Source organism: Gymnoscopelus microlampas (assembly GCF_963454915.1).
Source record: "Gymnoscopelus microlampas genome assembly, chromosome: 6".
Taxonomy (NCBI): domain Eukaryota; kingdom Metazoa; phylum Chordata; class Actinopteri; order Myctophiformes; family Myctophidae; genus Gymnoscopelus; species Gymnoscopelus microlampas.
The window spans coordinates 33,738,882-33,760,408 of NC_139943.1; the positions used below are offsets into that span (position 1 = coordinate 33,738,882).

The window sequence follows — 21,527 nt, forward strand, 5'->3', positions numbered from 1 at the left end:
CCATTAACTCTTTCAGTGATTAAGGATGAATGGCTGTTTAGACTGGCCGTCTGGCTGTGCTTACTGTTAACGACACTGCTAATGGGACAGACTGCTGGCCAAATGGACAGCACTGAAGAAAGAGAGTAACGGGATGAGGGGGTGGGGGGGTGGAATGTAAATGGTTAAGGAAAGAGGGGCATCCGGTCGTATTGAGAGCCCTCAGGGTGTGAGATCTGGGTTGCAATAGGTTTGCAATAAGGTGCTTTCCTGAAGGTCACCCCTGATGATTTGATTCATTAGTGCTTCCATACAGTGCAGTGTTTCTCAACGGGGCATATATACAACCCTGTTCCACCCCTCCATCACCGGGGGGGGGTGTTCAGTGAACATTGGGGGGGCGCTGGAAGAAGTATTTTTGAAGGCGGTCATTGAGGGGGCTTAAGGGAGCTGGATATTGGGGGGGGGGGTTGTTCTCAAAATAGTTTGAGAACAACTGGACTTAACTAATATTTAGTATGTTTCCTACCTGAAGCGTGACCTTTACAAACTTTACATTTATTTGCAAAAATAATACACTGCTCAAAAAAATAAAGGGAACACTTTGATCCCTTAATTCTTTTGAGCAGTTTTTGTTAGCATTATGTACACAGTTCATGAAAAAACTCAAAACAATTAAGGGATCAAAGTGTTCCCTTTATTTTTTTGAGCAGTTTATAATAGCCAATCGACAATCTCACAGCATTTGGACCTCTTCTGTTAGTTGTTTGGGGGGGGTTGACATCTGACATTCTGTTGACGTCTTACAGAAGGCAATGAGCTTGAGTAACGTCACTGTGTATTCTATGTAATGACATCATCATCACAACCATGCATGCCCTTTAAAATGAATCATCTAATAAACAAAATGTCATTCAGCAACTTTTACCAACAAATCTGTTATATCTACTTCTGGACATTATTTGTCAACGCAGCTGAACAAACTGCCTCTCTGTCCAGAACCTGCCTGGACTAGTATCTCCTAGCGATCCATTTTTCATATTAGGGAGATCAACAGTAATCAGCTTCCTTGATTGCTGAACCGATATAAACGATAGCACACACCTTAGGGCTGCAAAACTTTCAAAGTCCGACTTGATCTGCGGTGTGAGAAATGTCAAGCTGGACGGTACATCTGAATGAACCTGAAGTACCCGGTTATGCTGCCGTTGCGGTGTTGCACAAGATGTACACCTTTGGAGCTTCGAACAGCAATGTGCCTGGGATTGCTGTGAACGTTTTTAACACAGTGTCTTTACGCTGGAGTAAGTTTCCCCCAGTGACAACCGGAGGAGAACATCCCCTTCACGTTCCCCCCATGCACAAGGGCCACACAGCTGTGCTGATAGAAGATATCGTCTACATCTGGGGAGATTCCTGCGACGTTCTTTACGCATTTGATGTCGACGCCCACAGATGGTTCAAACCCATGGTTTCCGGGACTGTTCCGGAGGCGAGGAATGACCACTCTGCCTTTGTCTTGGGGAAGGTCATGTACATCTATGGAGGATATCAGAGGATCAGATGGCCTCTCGATCCTCGACCCTTGAACAATTTTAACAGTTTTAATGGCATCCACAAGTTGGACACCACAACAATGGTCTGGTCTTTAATTAACGCCATAGGCATTCCGCCTCCCACTCCTACGCGTCACTCTGCCACCGCCATCATCGGGACAAAGATGTTTGTGGGCCATCTTGACAACATCAGAGTGTTTGACACAGAGACCGACTGCTGGCTGAGCACACCTCATGCACAGTTTTGTTCGAATTGTTGTTCAGCCTTCGCCTACAACGGAGAACTGTACACATTTGTTGGTTATATCAATGACATCATCAATGCTCTGTGGAAATTCAACCCGGAGACCTTCTCCTGGAAGAAGGTGGAGCCCAAGGGGAAATGGCCTTGGATGTTTAGGCCGAGCGGGTGTTGCATGGTGGGAGATCGTGTCATCCTCTTTAGAGAAGGGTCCATGTACAGATCCAGTGACCTGTACATCTTGGACTTAAGTCCTAGTCTAAAGACGTCATGCAAGCTAGAAGTCCTTCAGTACGATCTGGAGCAGTCGGAACTCCCACATGACATTAAAAAATAAATTAAAACATAAAAACATAATGAAATAAAATATATACTCACTGGCACTGATTGATAAAAGACTGGGATCACAGTCAATCGGGCACTTATGCATTTTACAGTGGAATTATTCTAAGAATGCTTCTCGTTTGGTACGTGCACCAAATTGGCACCTTTTGATTGTCGTTTCTGATCAATAATGCGATCCAGTTAGAGTTTGTTCCAATATATAACTGTAGCTGTTGTTTAACACTTAATAATAATACGATGGCATCTGTGCCATCGTATTATTATTAACTGTTAAACAATTCTAGTTCTATTTTTTTTCTCTCCGTGGAAAGAAGATTCAGTGAGATGCTTTCTGTTATAAGCAACATTTCCCGTAAATGAATGCCCTACTTTGTCATACTACAGCGTCACACAAAAGTATCAAAGATCCGTACCACGTTTCAAGCTTGTGGACCTGCTATTTTTTTATTTTATTTATTTGAATCCTGAAAAGTAACAGTTTTGGTCCAATACACAAGACGATTTACTTGTGTATTGGACAAAGTATTTAGTAAACTAACTAAATACCCCCCCCCCTCTCTTCTCTCTCTCTCTTTCTCTCTCTCTCTCTCTCTCTCTCTCTCTCTCTCTCTCTCTCTGTGTGTTCCAGGTGACTTGGTGTCCCGTGCCATGCACCACATGCAGCGCCTGAGCTCGGTGCGCCCGGGGCTCAGCCCGGCGCGCCACACCCGTCCCCAGCAGCCCGTGTCCTGGTCGCCGGACGCCCTCCACACCCTCTACTACTTCCTGCGCTGCCCGCAGATGGAGTCCATGGAAAACCCCAACCTGGACCCCCCACGCATGGCGCTCAGCAAGGAGAGGTAGGCGTGGCACTTTGCCTGAGAGGGGAGAGGGGAGGGGGGGGGCTGGCACACCACACCGAGTGAGGCAATCGATGTAACATTTGACACATGTTTTTCTTATTATGATACAAGCCTGTGGTTTTTCAACTTTTACAATTTTTAAGGACCCCCCATAAGTCTGAGAGTGTACAAATGGAACCAAATGGACCGGGTAACCCAGCAAGCACAGTCAGGACCCGGACCAATCAGTGACGTCTCGATTGGGGCTAGATCAAGTCAAACCAAGACAAGTCAAATCTGGCCCAGAATATCACCTGATTTCAACCAAAATTAATCCTGACCACAAAAACGTCACTTCCAGGACGTCATCTAAACACATTCTCATCACCCAAAATTGCTGTCCAAGTGTCCATATGATGTCCCGGTGATGACGTCCTGTAAATGACGTAAAGATCATCCCCATATGGGCTGTGATCTGGCCTAGTCCTGAACGTCACCGGGGTGATGACCGGGGGTCATCATAACGTCATCATGACGTCATTGTGCTTGCTGGGAAGGGTTCATTTGGTTAAAAGCCATTCTTTATACACCAGAATGATCGCATGTGAATGATAAATTGTAATTGTCCCAACAAAATGGTAGTGGGACATGTTCCGCAGAGACTGTAATAACACAACAATACAATAAAAATAAAATAAAATAAAATAAAATAAAATAAAATAAAATAAAATAAAATAAAATAAAATAAAATAAAATAAAATAATACTGGATGTAATGGTAGTACAAATACAAAATAAATACAAATAAGAAAACAATTAAAAGATAAGATATAAATGGTACAGGTAGAAGAGCAGGTATGATAAACCTCTTGTCATGCTGTCCTGATCACCTCTAATTGCAGCTCAGACCAAGATCTTATCAGGCTAAAGAGGAGGTGATAATTACTAGTGAGTGAGCAAATCCACTGTCACATAAACACACTGAGGAGCTTCACAAAACAGTTCTTATCCCGATAGCAGTTTTTTTTCCTCCCCCGCCAATACCTCCTTTCTACTTCAGTTCTTAATGCTATTTCAGGTCCATTGAAGTGTTAATTATCTGTGTGTAAATAACAGAGAGAGAGGCTTCCCCCCGGGCGTTAAAGTTAGTCTGTCAAGGTCAGGGCTTCCCAAACTTTTTAGCTTGAGACCCAAAAGTGAAATTGTCTCCCCGGGACCCAAACTGGTGAAAATAGGTCGTTGTGAGCACCTCGTGAGCTTGTAGATCTATTATCTTGTGTATATATAATCTTTAATATATCTTTGTTGTCGGGCAGAAACCTCTTATCTCCATGTTCTAACTTTTTGTGTTTATTATTATTAATATACTATTATTATTAATAAAGATGAATAGATAATCTTTATATAAGCTTATATAATCTTTTGAAATTATACTAATTTAAAACAAAATGTAGGAAACGGAAAAAAATAAAGAGATAAAAAATGCATCCTCCATGACCCAAAAATGGGTCCGGACCCGCTCTTTGGGAAACACTTCTGTAAATGACAGAGAGAGGCTTGCCCCCAGGTGTTAAAGTTAGTCTGTTGGAGGAGTAAATGGCACCTTTTAGGTGTTAATCAGGACTGAGGGGTAATGGGTGTTGTAGGCGGAGCTAATAGTGTTTAAGCCCTCCTCAAAACGAACTCCTTTGTTGTCTAATTATGGTAATTTAGACTTTTCTCTCTGTCCTGAGAAACTGGATGGTTGAGAGCTGTATCTGGAAAGCTTTGTGCCATAAAACACATGGGTATTAATCAATGTTTTGTGGTGACTGTAATCAAGAGCAACATGCAATACATAATGTGTTCATGGTTCAGTGGAATATACGACAGTATTTCCTTTCAACGCATTTTTTGTTTTGATTAATGTACGATGCATGCTGTTTCAGTTTGTGGTTGTAGTGTAATCTCTGGAGGAGCGTCGCTGCTAACTGTGTCAGATTGCTATAGAAAACATAGTGCAGTGGTTCATGCCAAGGACCCCCCAAAATGATGTGTATTTGGCTGCGGACCCCCATCTCAAAAATATTTCGTGCCAGGGACCTCTTGTAGCAAAGATTTGAGCGAAAAATGTTTAAAAAAATAGCAGATCATAGCGCAGCACAACATTTTGAATGGCCAAAGTATAAAATATGGTTAAATTGGTTAAAATGATTGTGACGCTATATTAACTACATTTTCTTGGGACCCCCTGGTACCCCCCCAAGGACCCCTTTGAGAACAAATGGACTAGTGTATCTCAAAGCATAGTCACTGAAGTCACTTAAGTTCCAACCCTATTGACTGTATGTTGTTCCACCACACTGGCCCATAAAACTTGAGAAAAACATTGCATTGCATTAAGTATGGTACGTGGTCAGCAGGTAATCAACAGTTTGTCCCCTTAGTTGATATTCAGCAGCCTGCAGATGGTGTGTGTGTGTGTGTGTGTGTGTGTGTGTGTGTGTGTGTGTGTGTGTGTGTGTGTGTGTGTGTGTGTGTGTGTGTGTGTGTGTGTGTGTGTGTGTGTGTGTGTGTGTGTGTGTGTGTGTGTGTGTGTGTGTGTGTGAACCACTTAAGCCCAGTTTTACACTTTCAAACGCTTTCAAAAATAGCAAAAACAGAAGACCTACACAAGCTAACAATCTTTGATAATTTTCGCCTATAATGGCATGCCCAAAATAGGGACGCCAGGTTGTAAGTGGTTGTAAGTAAGGCCCCCACACCCCTCCCTCCTCCGTGGCTCTGTCCCGCAGAAAAAAACAAAACCGTCAGACAACATGTGTGCGTGTCCCAAAGTAACAGTACGTTCAAAATGTCAGTGCAAAGTGGTGCCGTGTGTGTAAAGGTTAATGACACTGTTCAGTGTGATGTATGGAGGCCTGCCTGTGCAGCGAGGCAGCACTCAACACTGTGTGTGTGTGTGTGTGTGTGTGTGTGTGTGTGTGTGTGTGTGTGTGTGTGTGTGTGTGTGTGTGTGTGTGTGTGTGTGTGTGTGTGTGTGTGTGTGTGTGTGTGTGTGTGTGTGTGTGTGTGTGTGTGTGATTTTGCGTCAATTGTTCGTGATTGTTAGGACATTTTTTTGTGTACGGTATTTAGCAGTTATGATCACGTGCAAACAATGTTTAGCTTATGATACCAACCACATACCCTTTTTCTTGCCTATAGACTCACTCTGACACACACACACACACACACACACACACACACAAACACACACACACACACACACACACACACACACACACACACACACACACACACACACACACACACACACACACACACACACACACACACACACACACACACACACACACACATGCATGCACTCTGCACCAGCTGGCTCACATAACCCATCCCATAATAAACAGACACAGTGGGAGCAAAGGTAGGCTCCTCATTAGCATCAAAGAGAACGCAACGTGGAACGCGCCCACACCCACCCACACCCACACACACACACACACACACACACACACACACACACACACACACACACACACACACACACACACACACACACACACACACACACACACACACACACACACACACACACACGCACACACACACACACACACACACACACGTCTTTTCTTCCCCGCTCGCTTCCTCTCTGATGTTTTCTTATTTTATTTATTTTCTTATTGCCAGGGCGAACGTCAGCCTGCCTGAACGTGTCTGCAGGTCTATGTGTCACGTGTGCAAGATGGGATTATTATTTCACATAACAGTGTTGTTGTTGTTGTTGTAGCATTTCGGATGTGTGCAGCACTTGGATGTTCTGCTCCTATGTTCTCTTCGGCAGGACTTTTGGCATGTCTGTTTAAGTGTCTATAGTCGAATCCTTAATTTTGATAAGAATGTCATTGTCATTTTTGACAGATGCCACGTTCATTGTGTTCCTGGTATCCTATAGATTGTTGATTCAATATTGGTTTACATGGGATCCTAGTTTCTTGAGGCTCTCTGCTCTCTCTGCATTCAATGTATGTGAATACATTGAATGGTTAATGTAAGTCGCTCTGGATAAGAGCGTATGCTAAATGCCTATTGTAATTGTAAATTGTTATTTTATCCTTTTGATATTCTGAGAGTGTACAAAAAGTCATTTTGTACTCTCTCAGAGAGTAGAAAGCAGATCCAGGTAGGAGGGCAGAGCAGAACAGAGCTGGTAGTAATTACAGTGTGAGGCCCCGGTAATAATGATGCAAAACGTCCCCTCCTGCTTCAATGGGGCCTCTCCATCGCGCTTGGCTTGCCCTCCATTGAAACCTCTATAAAAACCTCTATTGTAACCGCAAATCTGTGTGGCCCAAAACATCCAAGAATCACAGATCAAGTATCTTGGCTCCCCAACGAGTCTTATCGCAGAAACCCAAGAAGAGAGTAACAGCGATTCAGGTTTTATTGCAATATTTTAAAATTGGCTCTCAATGTTAGAAGTGTTGGTACTGCATAGGTGTGTGTGTGTGTGTGTGTGTCTGTATGTGTGTGTGTATGGGGTACAGTGTTTATGTGTTTATACGTGCGGTTGGCAGTGAGTCATCACGCGCTAACTTTAATCAACGTGTAGCACAACAACAACTTTCATTGGCGCAGAACGTTATTATTAAAGGATCGACTCACTGCTTTACGGCTGCAGCCCCTCCAGACCCGGCCAATTATGAGGCACTTCCAAAAGCATGAGTAACTCTATCCCCTCTAGGATCATGGGACCACCCCAAAATCCCTCTCTCTCTCCCCTTCCCTTTTGTGTGGATGGAACCGAGAGAGCACTAATGGATAGATGTGTTGGAGCGATAACGTAGAGCTCCCTAACCGCAGATACAAGGTCAGATATGGCTGCATTATAAGCCCTTATGGTGGCTTTATGAGGATGGAGATGGGAGTAATCTGACTCTGGATCAGCTGGTTAACCTTGGACCCCCTTAGTGGCCGCAGGGTGACTGAGGCTGGGTTTTAGGGGCCGCGGTTCTCAACATGTGGGCCATGAGGGTATTGCAAGTGGGGCCCCCCAAATAAATTGGCAAACACTAAAGAATTTAATGATAGTATAACAATATTATGCTAAAAGAATTATGTTATGTTAAAATATGTTGAAAAATGTAAAGAAAAACCTTTTCTAAAGAAATTATGTTAAAAAAAAATGTTAAAAAAAAATTATGTGGTATTTTCTTTTCTTTAAAACTTTGGAAAATGTGTTTTCATTGTGACACTTAAAAAAAATGTAAGTTGGTTCCATCGAACCAAGCCGGAAAACACAATCAACACAATTGATCATTAAAATAAACGTGCTCTGAAATGCAGAGCTTTTCAAGTGAGCCCTGATCCAGGCAAAGATTGAGAACCACTAGCTTTATGAGGATGAGGAAATGGGAGTAATCTGACTCTGGATCAGCGGTTAACCTTGACCCCTATAGTGGTCTACGGGCTACAGGCTGCTTTAGGATCTGATTGAAGTTAGTCCACTGAAGCGTAGCGGGCCGGGCAGCCTCTGGGCCATAACAACAACATGAGGCCACTGTAACAAGTCTGATCTCGTACCCGCGCTGACTGAGAGCCGCCGCGTTTCTTCTCAGGGTTGAGCGGGTTAGAGGTCAGGGTTCGAACGCACCTGACCGTGATTTAAGATAACGGTCATTTTTTTTATGGCCGACCAGGTGCTGGCAAGAACGCTTGGCTGTGAATCAAACTTCGGATTTATACGCGACCATGTGTGTGTATGTGTGTGTGTGTTTGAACATATGTGGTGTGTGTGTGTGTGTGTGTGTGTGTGTGTGTGTGTGTGTGTGTGTGTGTGTGTGTGTGTGTGTGTGTGTGTGTGTGTGTGTGTGTGTGTGTGTGTGTGTGTGTGTGTGTGTGTGTGTGTGTGTGTGTGTGTGTGTGTGTGTGTGTGTGTGTGTGTGTGTGTGTACACTTGTATTACTATACTTGTGAGGGCCAAATGTCCCCACAAGTGTAGTAGAATATGAGAAATAGGCAATGTAAGGACAATATTCTTGGTCCTCACAAGAGAAATGGTTGTTTAATGCTTGAAAGAATAAATTTGAGTTAGGTTTACAATCAAGAAAAGATTCAGGTTGCGTTTAGGGGTTTGGCTTGGAGTTATGCCTGATTTATACCAAGTTGCGTGCTGCGTGTCATTCAAGAAAAATAGGGGTCAAAAATGGCATTTATTTTTAAATGGCATTCAAAAAACACAGCACGTACAGCTTTGCGTGTGCGGAGGCTTCCTTTTATTGTTCATTTGATTTCCTCTTGGCTCCAGCCCCTCGCCCAAGTTTACTGGCAGATGGGCTGTTTTTTCCCCCCACACAAAAATGGCATTCATACAATTTCCAGCCTTAAATGTTTATGTCCTCACAAGTATGGTAATACAAATGTGTGTGTGTGTGCTCCTGTTCTCATTGTGTGTGGTGCTAGTGGGTATAAGGTCAGTAGGCTAGCCAGCAACGCTATCCAGTTTCAGCGTCTCAGGGCCGATCTTTGATGTTAGCCCTGAGACCCGGGCTGAGGTGAGAGGAGGGTTCCAGGCTGAGGTCTGAACCCCCAGACACAGAGGTCATGGTGGGGGGAGAGACGGAACCGATTTGCAAATGTTCGCCTTAAAAAATATATATTCAAAGATTTGCAAAAATGTTCACGATTTTTCAAAAATAGCAGATCTACAAGCTCATTGCGCGGCACTCGGTGCCACGCTATGAGCTTGTAGATCTGCTATTTTTGAATAGCCAAAGAAATCAAAAATTCTAAAAAGTGTGGATGATGATGATGCTGTAGGTAAGGAGTTGTATAAACACGCTCCATCTGTCTGCTGGTCCTGGGTCAGTGATCAAGGTGTGCGCACAAAGGCTTTCGTGTCATTGCCTTGATTGATTTGTGAAACCGCTTAAAACCACTTAAACCCTACATTACATTCTTTGTTGACCAGGGTCCCCAGGGGTCTATCCTAGGCCCCCAAAAGTAAAAAGAAAAGCCGATCTACGAGCTCACAATACTTCGAGACTCATGAGATGTGACATCGTAGATCTGCTATTTCTGCCAAAACAAAACAGGAACACTAGGGTTCATGTGGTTAAGCTCAAATATAGGTGGTTGTAGTTGGCCATGCATGTGCGCACACGCGCGCACACACACACACACACACACACACACACACTTCCTCAAAACCCTCCAGGTAGGTAGTTTCAGATAAAAGGAGGTTATAAAAGTAAAATACTACTATGTATTTATCTGCTTGCTGCTCACTGACCCTGGACACTGATGGGTACGGTGTGAGAAAAAAAAGCTTTTTGATGGATCGATAGAGGCTGCGTATGGATGATTGGAGCTGCCTTAAATCAGGGTTAAGTGCTGGTTTGCTCTGTGCGTGCCTGGAAGCAAGCATGCAGTAAAGTAGCAGGTTGTATGCCTGGGAGCAATCATGGATACGTGCACGCACACGCACACACACACACACACACACACACACACACACACACACACACACACACACACACACACACACACACACACACACACACACACACACACACACACACACACACACACACACACACACACACACACACACACACACACACACACAGATTTTGATTATTTACACATACACCAGATTTCTCTGAACTATCTATCACCACTAGTTGACTTGAGTCCCCCGGGGCACTGTACTTGGGACTTGCCGAAAATGGCCAATCTATAAGCATTGTGGGAGAAGATAAGACCCTTTATTGATCCCGCGGAGGAAATTGTGTCGCCAAAAGCTTGTAGATTGGCTACTTTTGACAAACGTTGGCTCCAGAATAGGGAGGCTATAGGGTTCAAGTGGTTAAGTGTGCATCAGAGGTGGCAGAGCATTGATTCCTCAGTCCACGGCTGCTCCTCTCATCACTAAAGCAGCGGCCTCTTGTCACTCTGCACCACTGGCCGCGAAAAAAAACAAAAAGAAGAAAAAATAACACTCACATCTGACACAAGCTGTCACACCAGATTCCACCCCCCCTCTAACGTCTAACTAACCCCCCACCACCCGTACCACCCAGACCTCCATCCATCCATACATACACCTCCCCCCCACCACCTCACACCCACAGGAGCCAGTGTTGCCATGTTTGCTTATTATAAGCGGCTTTGGGCTTGTTTTTCTCAAAGATTGCTTGTGCATTTTTGGTAGCTGCTCACTGACCCTGGGCACTTGATCCAGGGTCAGTGAGTTGCTTTTTTTTTTGGCTTGTTTGTAAAGTGTACTGTAGTTGCTCATTTGGGCTTGTTTCCTAATGTTGTTCAAACCAGTGGTTCTCAAACATTTTTATGTCAAGGACCCCCAAATTAATATGTATTTGATTTTTTTTCAAGACTTGTTAGACCCGGTTGCTTATATCTCTCTCAAAATCTGGCAACACTGACAGGAGCCCCTCAGAATCCCCTCGTTTACTTGTTAACTTGCCTGTGACAGCAGACCCCCCCCCCCCCCCCCCCTCCCCTCCCCTGGGGTGTTGATTGAGTGTTAAGATAAACCAGCCGTGTCTCCATCTGACACGGAGACAGACACAGATGCAGACAACAAAAAAAGGGCTTTTTCAGTGTGACCACTGAATGCTAATGACACTCTGTGAAAGAAGAGAAGAGATTGAAACCGACCGCAGAAGAAGCTCTGCTGCATTCACAGCGTAGCGGGTGAGCAGCACAGAGCAGCTACCTGCTGTGTGTCTGTGGTGGCAGTGGTGGAAAGTAACTAAGTGTGTTTACTCAAGTACTGTACTTGAGTACTTGAGTTCAGAGTGTTTCTGTTTATTTTGATCATTTGTACTTCTACTCCGCTACATCTCTGAGGCAAATATTGTGCCTTTTACTCCACTACAATTATTTGAAAGCTTTAGTTAGTTGTGAGCTTGTAGATTGGCTATTTTTGAATATCTGGAGTATAGAACAGGGCTTAAGTGGTTAATGCATGTTTTGTATTAGTAATCTAAATCTGCAAAGTAGCTAGTAACTAAAGCTGTCAAATACCGGTAGTTTAGTAAACAAAAGAAAAAGTTGTAGTGGAGTAGAAGTTTAAAGTATCAAAAGTTTTAAGTACAAATAAATGTATCTCAAAAATAATTCCAGTACTTGAGTAAATGTACTTAGTAACTTTCCACCTCTGTGTGGGAGTGTGTCTGCATTGTTTTTGGCGTGTGTCTGTATCTGTATTCATGAGATGCGTTGGCGTGTGTGCATGCGTGTCCCTTGACGAAAAACTGGAGCCACGGGTGTAAGAATAGCATCACAGCGGGAGAGCGCCGGGTGCCTCGTCCCCAGAGATGACGCCAGGGTAGCGTTCAAACACTCATTAACACACTCCTGACTGACGTGGCAAAAGGATCAAAGACAACAACAATGGAAGCCGGGATAATGTGCCATTGTTCACCCTCACGCCACAATCCAATTCTATTCACATTACATGTCACCGAGTGTCTGTGGACGAGGAGAGATTGGTTTCAGATAACCGTCAAGTCTAGTGGGTTATATTATAGATAAACTTACTACCATGGGAGGGGGGTCTGAAATGATTGAATCGGACAGATGTGAGAGACAGAAAAGAAAGACCACAGAAATAGAGTGAGAGAAAGAGAGTGAGAGAAAGGGGCTTTGGGGCCCATATTTTCAAAAACCCAAACCAGGACCCATAATCACTTACAAATTCAAATACGATATACGAAATAGCAAAAATAACCAATCTAGAAGCTCACAACGCTTCGGATTGCAGTGCTTTGTGAGCTTGTAGATCGGCTATCTTTGCTACTATTGACACTATTTCTTTGACCTTTAAAAAATATATATATTTGAATGTTCACCTGCTGTTTTCATCAGGATATGGGGTACAATTATTTTAACACTTATAATGTGGTAGTGAAAATCGGGACATTTGAGCGTTTGAGAGGTATTTGTCGAGACTCTGGACACCCAGCTTGAAACCGGGACAAACCACACCAAACTGGGGACGTCTGGTCACTGTAACTTACCACCATGCGGGGGATTCTAAAATGACTGCAAAGGACAGATGTGAGAGAGAAGAGAGAGAAGGATAACCACAGAAAGAGAATACATCAAGAGAGCGAGAGAGATAAAGGGGCATCGGGTGCATCCAGTAATCCCAGTGATTTTAAGAATGGCACGTTGACAAATAGCACCGTGCCATCTCACCTTAGATGGATGTTTACCCTCTTCACCCCTCTGCTGTCACAATGTGAATGTTTTCCCTTTCTGTTCTCGTGTTTTCAATATTCTCGCCTGTCATTTATGTGTGTCTAATTGGCTGCTATTTTAGGTTGTTTACTATTCTACTTCTACAGCTTTTCTTTCTTTCTTTTTTTCCCTTATATTCACGATGAAAATGAAACCAAAATTCCTGGTTTCTCCTCCACTCCTCGCTGTAGTAGTCATTCCCTTACGGTCGGAGAAAGCTAATACTTCACCTCACAACCTGGCAACCATTAGATAAGCAAATAAACACTAGATCAGTCATGTACAGTACGTGTGTTTGTGCATGTGTGCGTGTGTGTGTGCGTTCTTTTCTTTTTTACGGTAAAGTGCCATTAACCGTATATGGTGTGTGTGAGTGGGAGAGGTGAGATGCTTGGTATGTGTGTGCGTATTTGTATTTGTGAGTCAGTGTTCCTGGGACAGGTCAGGGTCATGGGAAGCGCAGACCAGACATACATAAGTCATCCTGCTGAGCTTTTGGGAGCCATGTGCAACATGTCTGAGTCAGTGATGGACACCCAACAGTTGGATCCTATCTCACAGAGAACACTGATCATAGACCTAGCTCTACACCAGTGGTTCTCTCAGAGGTTTTAATTTCAGGGACCCACATAACTCAAGTGAGAGTGTACAAATGGAATCCATTTGTACACTCTCGGTGACCTGTAAGGGTCCATTTGGTTCCATTTTGTACACTCTCAGAGACCTGTAAGGGTCCATTTGGTTCCATTTGTACGCTCCCAGAGTAACAGACCTGTAAGGGTCCATTTGGTACCATTTGGAGTATTGGTCCGGTGAAGGGGGGGTCCCCCAGGGGTCCTTGAGGGGGGTTCCAGGGGGGTCCCAGAGGAGCAGTGAGGAAAATGAGGAACAGTTTAAACAATTAAGATCTATTTAAATTTTCAGCTATTTTCGAAGGATCTCTCTTATGGAGGTCCCTCCCTGGAACAAAATCTTTTCAGATGGGGGCTCTGCAGCCAATTACATCAATTTGGGGGTCCTCGCTTGACATGAAAATGCTGAAGAACCACTGTCCAACAGCATACACAGTAACGCATGGAACACACCGAAGAATCGCCTGTACACATGCTTTAAAAAAACATAAAAGAAAACATAAAAAGTTTAAATATTGGAGAGACAAGGTTTGTGCCTGGCAGTGACCAAAATGGACTAAATAACACTGAGGATTTGACTGTGTAAAAGAAAACATTTACAGAGGCCCCCAGTCTTGTGCTCTCATGTGTGTGTGTGTGCGTGTGCATGCATACGTTGGCGGCTGACAGACGCAGATGGAGTGCGCTCAGCGTGATGATGACATGTCGTCTTGTCTCTGATAGGCCCTTCCTGTTGCTGCCACCGCTGATGGAGTGGATGCGAGTGGCCATCGTTCACGCCGAGCATCGCAGGAGCCTATTGGTGGACAGCGATGATGTCAGACAGACCGCCAGGCAGCTCCTTCCAGGACTGGACTGTGAACCCAGACAGCTGAAGTAAGACAGAAAACATTAACACGCGCACGCACACACACACGTGCACGTTTGTATTTCTATACTTGTGAGAACATATAACCCCCGAAACCTAACCTCTAAATGCCTGGTCCTATAACCCTAACCCCAACCTGAAGCTTTTCCTAATTGTAAGCCTTTTTAACCTTAAAAAAACATTTTTCTTGTGAGGAAAAGGAAAATTGTCCTCACAATGTCTCTTTCTCGAATTCTACGCTACTCTACTTGTGGGGACGCTTGGCCCTCGCAAGTATAGTAATACAAGTACGCACGGCGCGCGCGCACACACACACACACTCACGCACGCGACAAATGCATCATGTTGCACAAAAGCGGCTCTGTGCCACATTTCTAATGCTGTTTATTTCTTTTAATCCATGAACTGTAGCTCCATTGTGTGACTAGTCACTCTGACAAACACGCTCCACTTAAGGATGAAATATTGATTCCTGTGAATAAACATTATGATTAAAGATTTAAGATGGCCTTGGTCTGGCTCACGCACAGTAAAATCCAGGTCAATTTTTTTGACATTTATTTTGACTTAAATGAACATTGGATTTCTACTGTGTAGATGTCAGTTTGGAGTCAGTATATCAAATGAATGTGTGTGTATACTGTACATAGACCCAAGAAGCATTGTCTATAATCTTTGCGTATTTCACTGCCTTACTTTGCTGGTATGAATGGACCTCAGAGAAACTACACAGACAGGAATTGATCCAATTCTCTCTCTGTCTGTCTCCCTTTCTCCTTCTCTCCTTCTCTCCCTCTCTCTCTCTCTCTCCCATCAGGCCTGAGTGTTGTTTCAGCTCATTCAAGCGTCTGGACTCCAAGGCCGCCACAGACAAGTTCCATCTGGACCTGGGCTTCCGCATGCTCAACTGTGGACGCACCGACCTGATTGGGCAAGCCATCGGTCTGCTGGGGCCAGACGGCGTCAACAGCATGGACGATCAGGTACCCACGGACCCAAGTTCTGGATTTTTACTTTAAAACACTCCTGGGGTCATTTGAACGTCTACTCTGGCTTTTATGTTCAGTTTTGAAGTTGCTCGATTCAATATTTTGATATTTGATATTCATTTTATCAGTCACGCCCCCTTCCTATATAAACCCATCGTAACTTTAAACTGCATTTTAACCATGTTATGTCAAAAACAAACGAAAAAATGATTTCATCTTCAAAATCTTTTATAAAAATACAATGAAAAAAGGGATCGAAAAAACACGTCCCCCTACACAAGAGAAGCTCAATATCAGTCACCAGAACTATAGACAAGTGTTTTCAAAGAACCTACCATGGTTAAAATGGAGTGAGGAGTGTGCATGTCTCTGCGTGTCATGCACGTGTGCCGCTTGGAACGGAGACATACTGTAGCAATATGCATCGGAAATAACACTGACAGATCGCTGACCTCATGTGTTTTTTTTCCTCCTTCTCCCACTCCCTCTCTCTCCCTCTCCATCTATCTGTCATGGTTCTGGCGTCCCTCCTCGTCTTTCATCAGGGTATGACCCCTCTCATGTACGCCTGCTCAGCTGGAGACGAGGCCCTGGTCCAGATGTTGATCGATGCCGGGGCCAACCTCGACGTGGCGGTAAATACTCACACACTAGAACACAAACACATGCTGGCCTCACAGGCCATTGTGTAAACCACTTGAAGCTTGGTTTCAGCCATTCCCAACCTTGTGGGTACTGTGAGGATATTGCAAGTGTTTGATTGATTGATTGAAAGGTTTTTGTACATATAGTGTTTTATATGTGTTGATGATATTGTATTTTGGTGTTATTTTTATTTTTATGCTATGTTGATGAATTGAATACATAGGACCCCAATGGAAACAAGTCCTCTGGACTTTTTTGTGTTATCCTTTTAGCCTTAATGTCTGACTGTACCTCGTGCTGTTTACATTTCTGACTAATAAAGTATTCAATCAATCAAATACTTCATTGTCGATTTTGTACAGGCAGTACAACGAGTTATAAAAACATGGGAAAAGTATGACACAAAAAGCCGGAGGCTTGTTTCCATTGTGGTCCATGAAACATTCAACTCAAACACGACATATGCCAAAAATACGGATGTCAGGTTGTGGTTTAAAGTGGTTAAAAAGGAATGCAATCACACAACTTTGTGCTAGTACTTCATTTGATAATAGATTTATTCCCAAATCCTGAGTGATAATTCTAATTTAGAGATTGTTCTAATGAATACTTGTCGGTCTATTTTTACAATCTCTCAGTGAAGTTAACGCTCATGATTTTACAGTTTACTATAGAGGCGTGGGCCGTGGCTGTTACTTGACTTGCTGTAGCTGTTTTGTTTTCCTTTTTTAGCTGAGCTGTGCAAAACAGGCACAGGTGTTATAATGAGGCTTACAGTCTGTCTATCTATAGTCTGTGTACTTGTACGTCACTCTGTCTGCAAATGTGACCACCAGAGGGCACTGACAACACGTCTCAGCTATGCACACCTCTGAGGTTGTTTTGGTGTGTAATAATACCGGTGTCTCCCGTGTGTTTCCAGGTCCCACCCTGCTCCCCAAAGCACCCTTCTGTTCACCCGGACAGCAGACACTGGGCGGCCCTCACGTTCGCCGTGCTGCACGGACACATCTCTGTGGTGCAGGTAGGGAAAAGTTAACACGCGTAGACCAGCGTAGACATCCTACTGTTCTTGACTTTTGACATAGTGCAGCATTTTAAGATAATAAGGTTGTGGCGAAAGAACGGCACGTGGAACACAGGACAGTGTAGCAGGTGTGTAGCTTGGAACTCAGCCATGTGTGTATGTGTGTGTGTGTGTGTGTGTGTGTGTGTGTGTGTGTGTGTCCCTCCAGCTCCTACTGGATGTCGGGGCCAACGTGGAGGGGGCCGCGGTCCGCAATGGACAGGAGAGCACAGCCGAGACCCCGTTACAGCTGGCTTCTGCAGCAGGTGGGCACACAGACCAGACCATGCGTACACATACACACACACACACACACACACACACACACACACTGACAAAAACGTCAGAGCAGTAGCTATTGCTGCTCTGCGAGAGATTGAGTTATGGTCAGTGGTGGACAAGTACTTGAGTCAAAGTATAGATGCTCTTGATCAAATATTACTCAACTACAAGTGAAAGTTGCCCTGTCAAAGTTTTACTATATTTCAAATAAGGTGTGATTAATTCATAATTAACCACACCATTTCCCCCTTCCTGGAAATGTAGTGGGGTCAAAAGTACAATGTTGTCCAAAAATACCACTACTCAAGTAAAGTCCAGATACTCCCAAGTTTCATAACAGCAGTACAGCACTCAACCAAATGCACTTTGTTACTGTCCACCACTGGGCCTGCGAGAGAGGGATTGAGTTATGGTGGACAAATTGAAGGAAGAAGTGAGGAAATGAGAGGGTTGCTGTAAAGCGGAGATGAAGGGTGGAAGCAGCGGAGTGCAGTGCAGCCTGCGGTGGTTCAGAAGCTGCCCGGCAGCATTCCTCTGTGGGATAGTTCACAGGCCACACATAGCTGCAGCAGAAAAGGGACACGCGCGCCACATGCACATGCTCCACAACGCAGCTGGTTGACTCTTCAATAACCGCTCTGTGTGTGTTTGTGTTTGTGTGTGAAGGTCAGATCACATCCTATAGTTCCGGTAGTACAGACTGTTATTTAGATAGCGTCATACTGTTTAGACAGATGCTATAGGTTCATGGTTTAGCTGCTATCCTAGTTTCTTGAGTCACTGCGCTGCTCTCTCTGCATTGTTATGTACAGTATGTGACTCGCTCTGGATAAGAGTGTCTGCTAGATACCTAAATAGTAAATTGCAGTAGCAAGTTTCCTAGCATAATTGCTGTTATTAACATTGTACGACATACTTTGTTGTACAACGAATATCTGATCTACAAGCTCACAAGCAAATCTACAAGAAACGCTACAAGTTAAAGTCGCATCTGCCAGCGAAGATATTTTAACTTTTATTTTCAAATTCTTGACAATTTCTTTGGACAATTATAGAATTGTTTTGTCTTTAATGACAAGCCCGAAATGCGGACACCAGGTTGAAAGTGGTTACATTTATTTTAGGGAGCCTTTAGGGACATAATGTACATTATTTATTCATATGAAGAAAGGTTAAGACATTAACAGTTACCAACGTTAGTGTATAGGAGACACAGAGGAGATAATTATGATTGAGGTCTATAAACATTTTCACCAGATATATGACTTCACAGCCGAGCCTGTCGTCCACTTCTGGGATAATAAGTACGAGTTAAGAGGGAATTCCCTAAAACTGTCACCACTAAACTGTCACTCTGAAAAGAGAAAAAAAATCTTTACACTTCGAGCTGTAAGATCATGGGACAAACTTCCAGAGGAAGTGGTCCAGGCTCCTTCAGTCAATACTTTTAATAATAGACTTCACAAATTCTGGTGAACAAAGGACTTTTTGTACAATTATAGGTCTGGCTTGTAATTTCATAGACTGGTAAGCCAAGGGAATTAATGTAAAATATGGAATTATGCGTGTATATGTATTGTATGTATATGTGGAACTGAATGTGGGTTGCGGATGTATTTGTGGGGTGGGGTGGGTTGATGATTGGGTTGCAGGGTAGTCCATTGTGAATTGTGAATGCGAATGCCGCAACTTGAACGAAAATATTTATATCGTGTTGAGTCTGGTGTAAAGGATTGCATCCCGTGCCAGAAACCTTTCTATACATTTCAATAAATTTGAGTGTGTGTGTTTGTGTGTGTGTCTTCCAGGCAACTACGAGATGGTTAGCTTGCTCCTGGCTCGAGGGGCTGACCCGTTATCGAAGACGCGTGACGGGAATGCCCTGACCTCGTCCCTCTACGAGGACATGAACTGCTTCAGTCACGCCGCAGCGCACGGCCACAGGTACTGGGAGGAGTGGGTTCCTGGGGCTCCCCAGCCAAATTATTGATAGTGAGGAACCAAATGGACCCTTACAGGTCTGTAACTCTGAGAGTGTACAAATGGAACCAAATGGACCCGTACCATTTGTACACTCTGAGAGTTATGCAGGTCCGGTGGCCAAATGCATACCAAACTAGGGGTTCTTTAAGTTAAAAGTTTGAAAACCACTGCTCTAAAGGGAGAGAGAGTCCATGTTAGACCTAAGGCTGTTATGAAGGCCGGTGATGTTAGTCAAACTTCCTAATTTCCTGTAGCATGCGGTGGAAGGGAGAAGTGAGAGGTCAGGCTCTCCTTCCATACAGAGTCCATCTGTCGGAGTACAGCAGCTGGCAGAGTAAAAGCAATACCCACCTGTTCAGTGTGCGTGTGCGTGTGCGTGTGCGTGTGTGTGTGCGTGTGTGTGTGTGTGTGTGTGTGTGTGTGTGTGCCAGGACAGGATTTAGACTCAACACTTCACATTCCAGGGTGATTGTGACAGATTATGTAATCAGAGAACAAGGAAGAGAGGGTTACTTAAGTAATTGTCATTGTACGTTGGATTGAGATAACCACTCAAAGCTGCACTCTGTAACTTTCATGTCCTTCCCCGAGATTCGAACCCGGGTCCCCCGTGCAAGTGCTGACAATTGTACCACTGAGATAATAGGGCAAGCCTACTTAGGGGGGAATTACATTTTGACCTTAAGGCAGTACCACTTGGCATCCAGTATTGGTCATACACTACCACAGGATCTAAATGTCTCAATAGAAGAGCATGGTAGACTTAACTACTTGTGTTACTACATTGTATTAACATACTCTCTACACTCTACCATACACTTTAGTTAAAATAACATTTATTCACAAAAATGTTATGTACCGTAGTAGCTTTGTTTTTTACTTTGTCATACGCCATGCAAATAGCTGATCTACAAGCGCACAACGTGTCATTACTCATAATAATATTAATACATAAAATATATATAGCACTTTTCTTAGTACCCAAAGTCGCTTTACAACAAAACAAAACAAACAACTCTATTAGGAGAGAAATAGATAAAAGGCAAAAAAAATTGCAAAGAAAAAAAAATTAAGCTAATACTAAAGGGCAGAAAGGGAGATGCTTTGTGAGTTTGCAGATCTGCGGTTTTCACCATTTTTGAAAAGGTTGGACATTTTCGCCTACAGTGACATGCCCAATAGGGACAGTCTCTCACTTCTTTCTTTCTTCCTTTCTTCCTAGGAATGTGCTGAGAAAGCTGCTGACGCAGCCCCAGCAGGTCAAAGAGGACGTCCTGTCCCTGGAGGAGATCCTAGCGGAGGGGGTGGAGGGCGAGGAGTCCGGGGGCAACCCCTTCCTCCCGCCGCTGCCGTCCACCCCGTCGGCGGGGGGCCCCGGGGCCCTGGCCGAGGGGGCCATACCCAAGCTCTGCAAGGCCCGCATGAAGGCCCTGCAGGAGGCCAGCTACTACAGCGCTGAGCACGGATACCTGGACGTCACCATGGAGCTGAGAGCCATGGGTACGTGTGGGTAGAAACCAGCAGAGGAAATCACTTTTAGTCAAGTACCGTACCTCATGGACCACTTCACCCATTTTGAACCTATGTTCATTATAATTGGTCCTCACTAATGCTCATTATAATATGGTACCATTTTTGTCTACTCAGTCTGTGTCTCAGAGGGGGGGCTGTGGACAGTTCAGAAACCTGTCTAAGTGACATCATTGATGGGGAATCCAAGCTAATAGAAACCGCAGGCTTTCTATTCCTGGAAAGTTAGCATGTTATTATAGAAGCCATTGTTCTTTGATTCTTTTTTTTTTTTTAATTGAAATGATCAAACCTTCTTCAGACCGAGCAGACAAAAATGGTACCCTATTATAATGAGCAT

At 43.9% G+C, this 21,527-nt stretch overlaps 1 protein-coding gene across 1 annotated transcript in view; it reads left to right on the forward strand.

Moving 5' to 3' along the window:
* abtb2b (ankyrin repeat and BTB (POZ) domain containing 2b) overlaps positions 1 to 21,527 on the forward strand; it is a 77,857-nt gene that overhangs the window by 48,972 nt on the left and 7,358 nt on the right. Inside the window, exons 3-10 of the mRNA XM_084059092.1 lie at positions 2,750 to 2,960; positions 14,548 to 14,700; positions 15,510 to 15,675; positions 16,227 to 16,316; positions 17,249 to 17,350; positions 17,562 to 17,658; positions 19,483 to 19,618; positions 20,880 to 21,157. Coding sequence (XP_083915218.1) covers positions 2,750 to 2,960; positions 14,548 to 14,700; positions 15,510 to 15,675; positions 16,227 to 16,316; positions 17,249 to 17,350; positions 17,562 to 17,658; positions 19,483 to 19,618; positions 20,880 to 21,157 — 1,233 coding nt within the window. The remainder of the gene's footprint in view (positions 1 to 2,749; positions 2,961 to 14,547; positions 14,701 to 15,509; positions 15,676 to 16,226; positions 16,317 to 17,248; positions 17,351 to 17,561; positions 17,659 to 19,482; positions 19,619 to 20,879; positions 21,158 to 21,527) is intronic.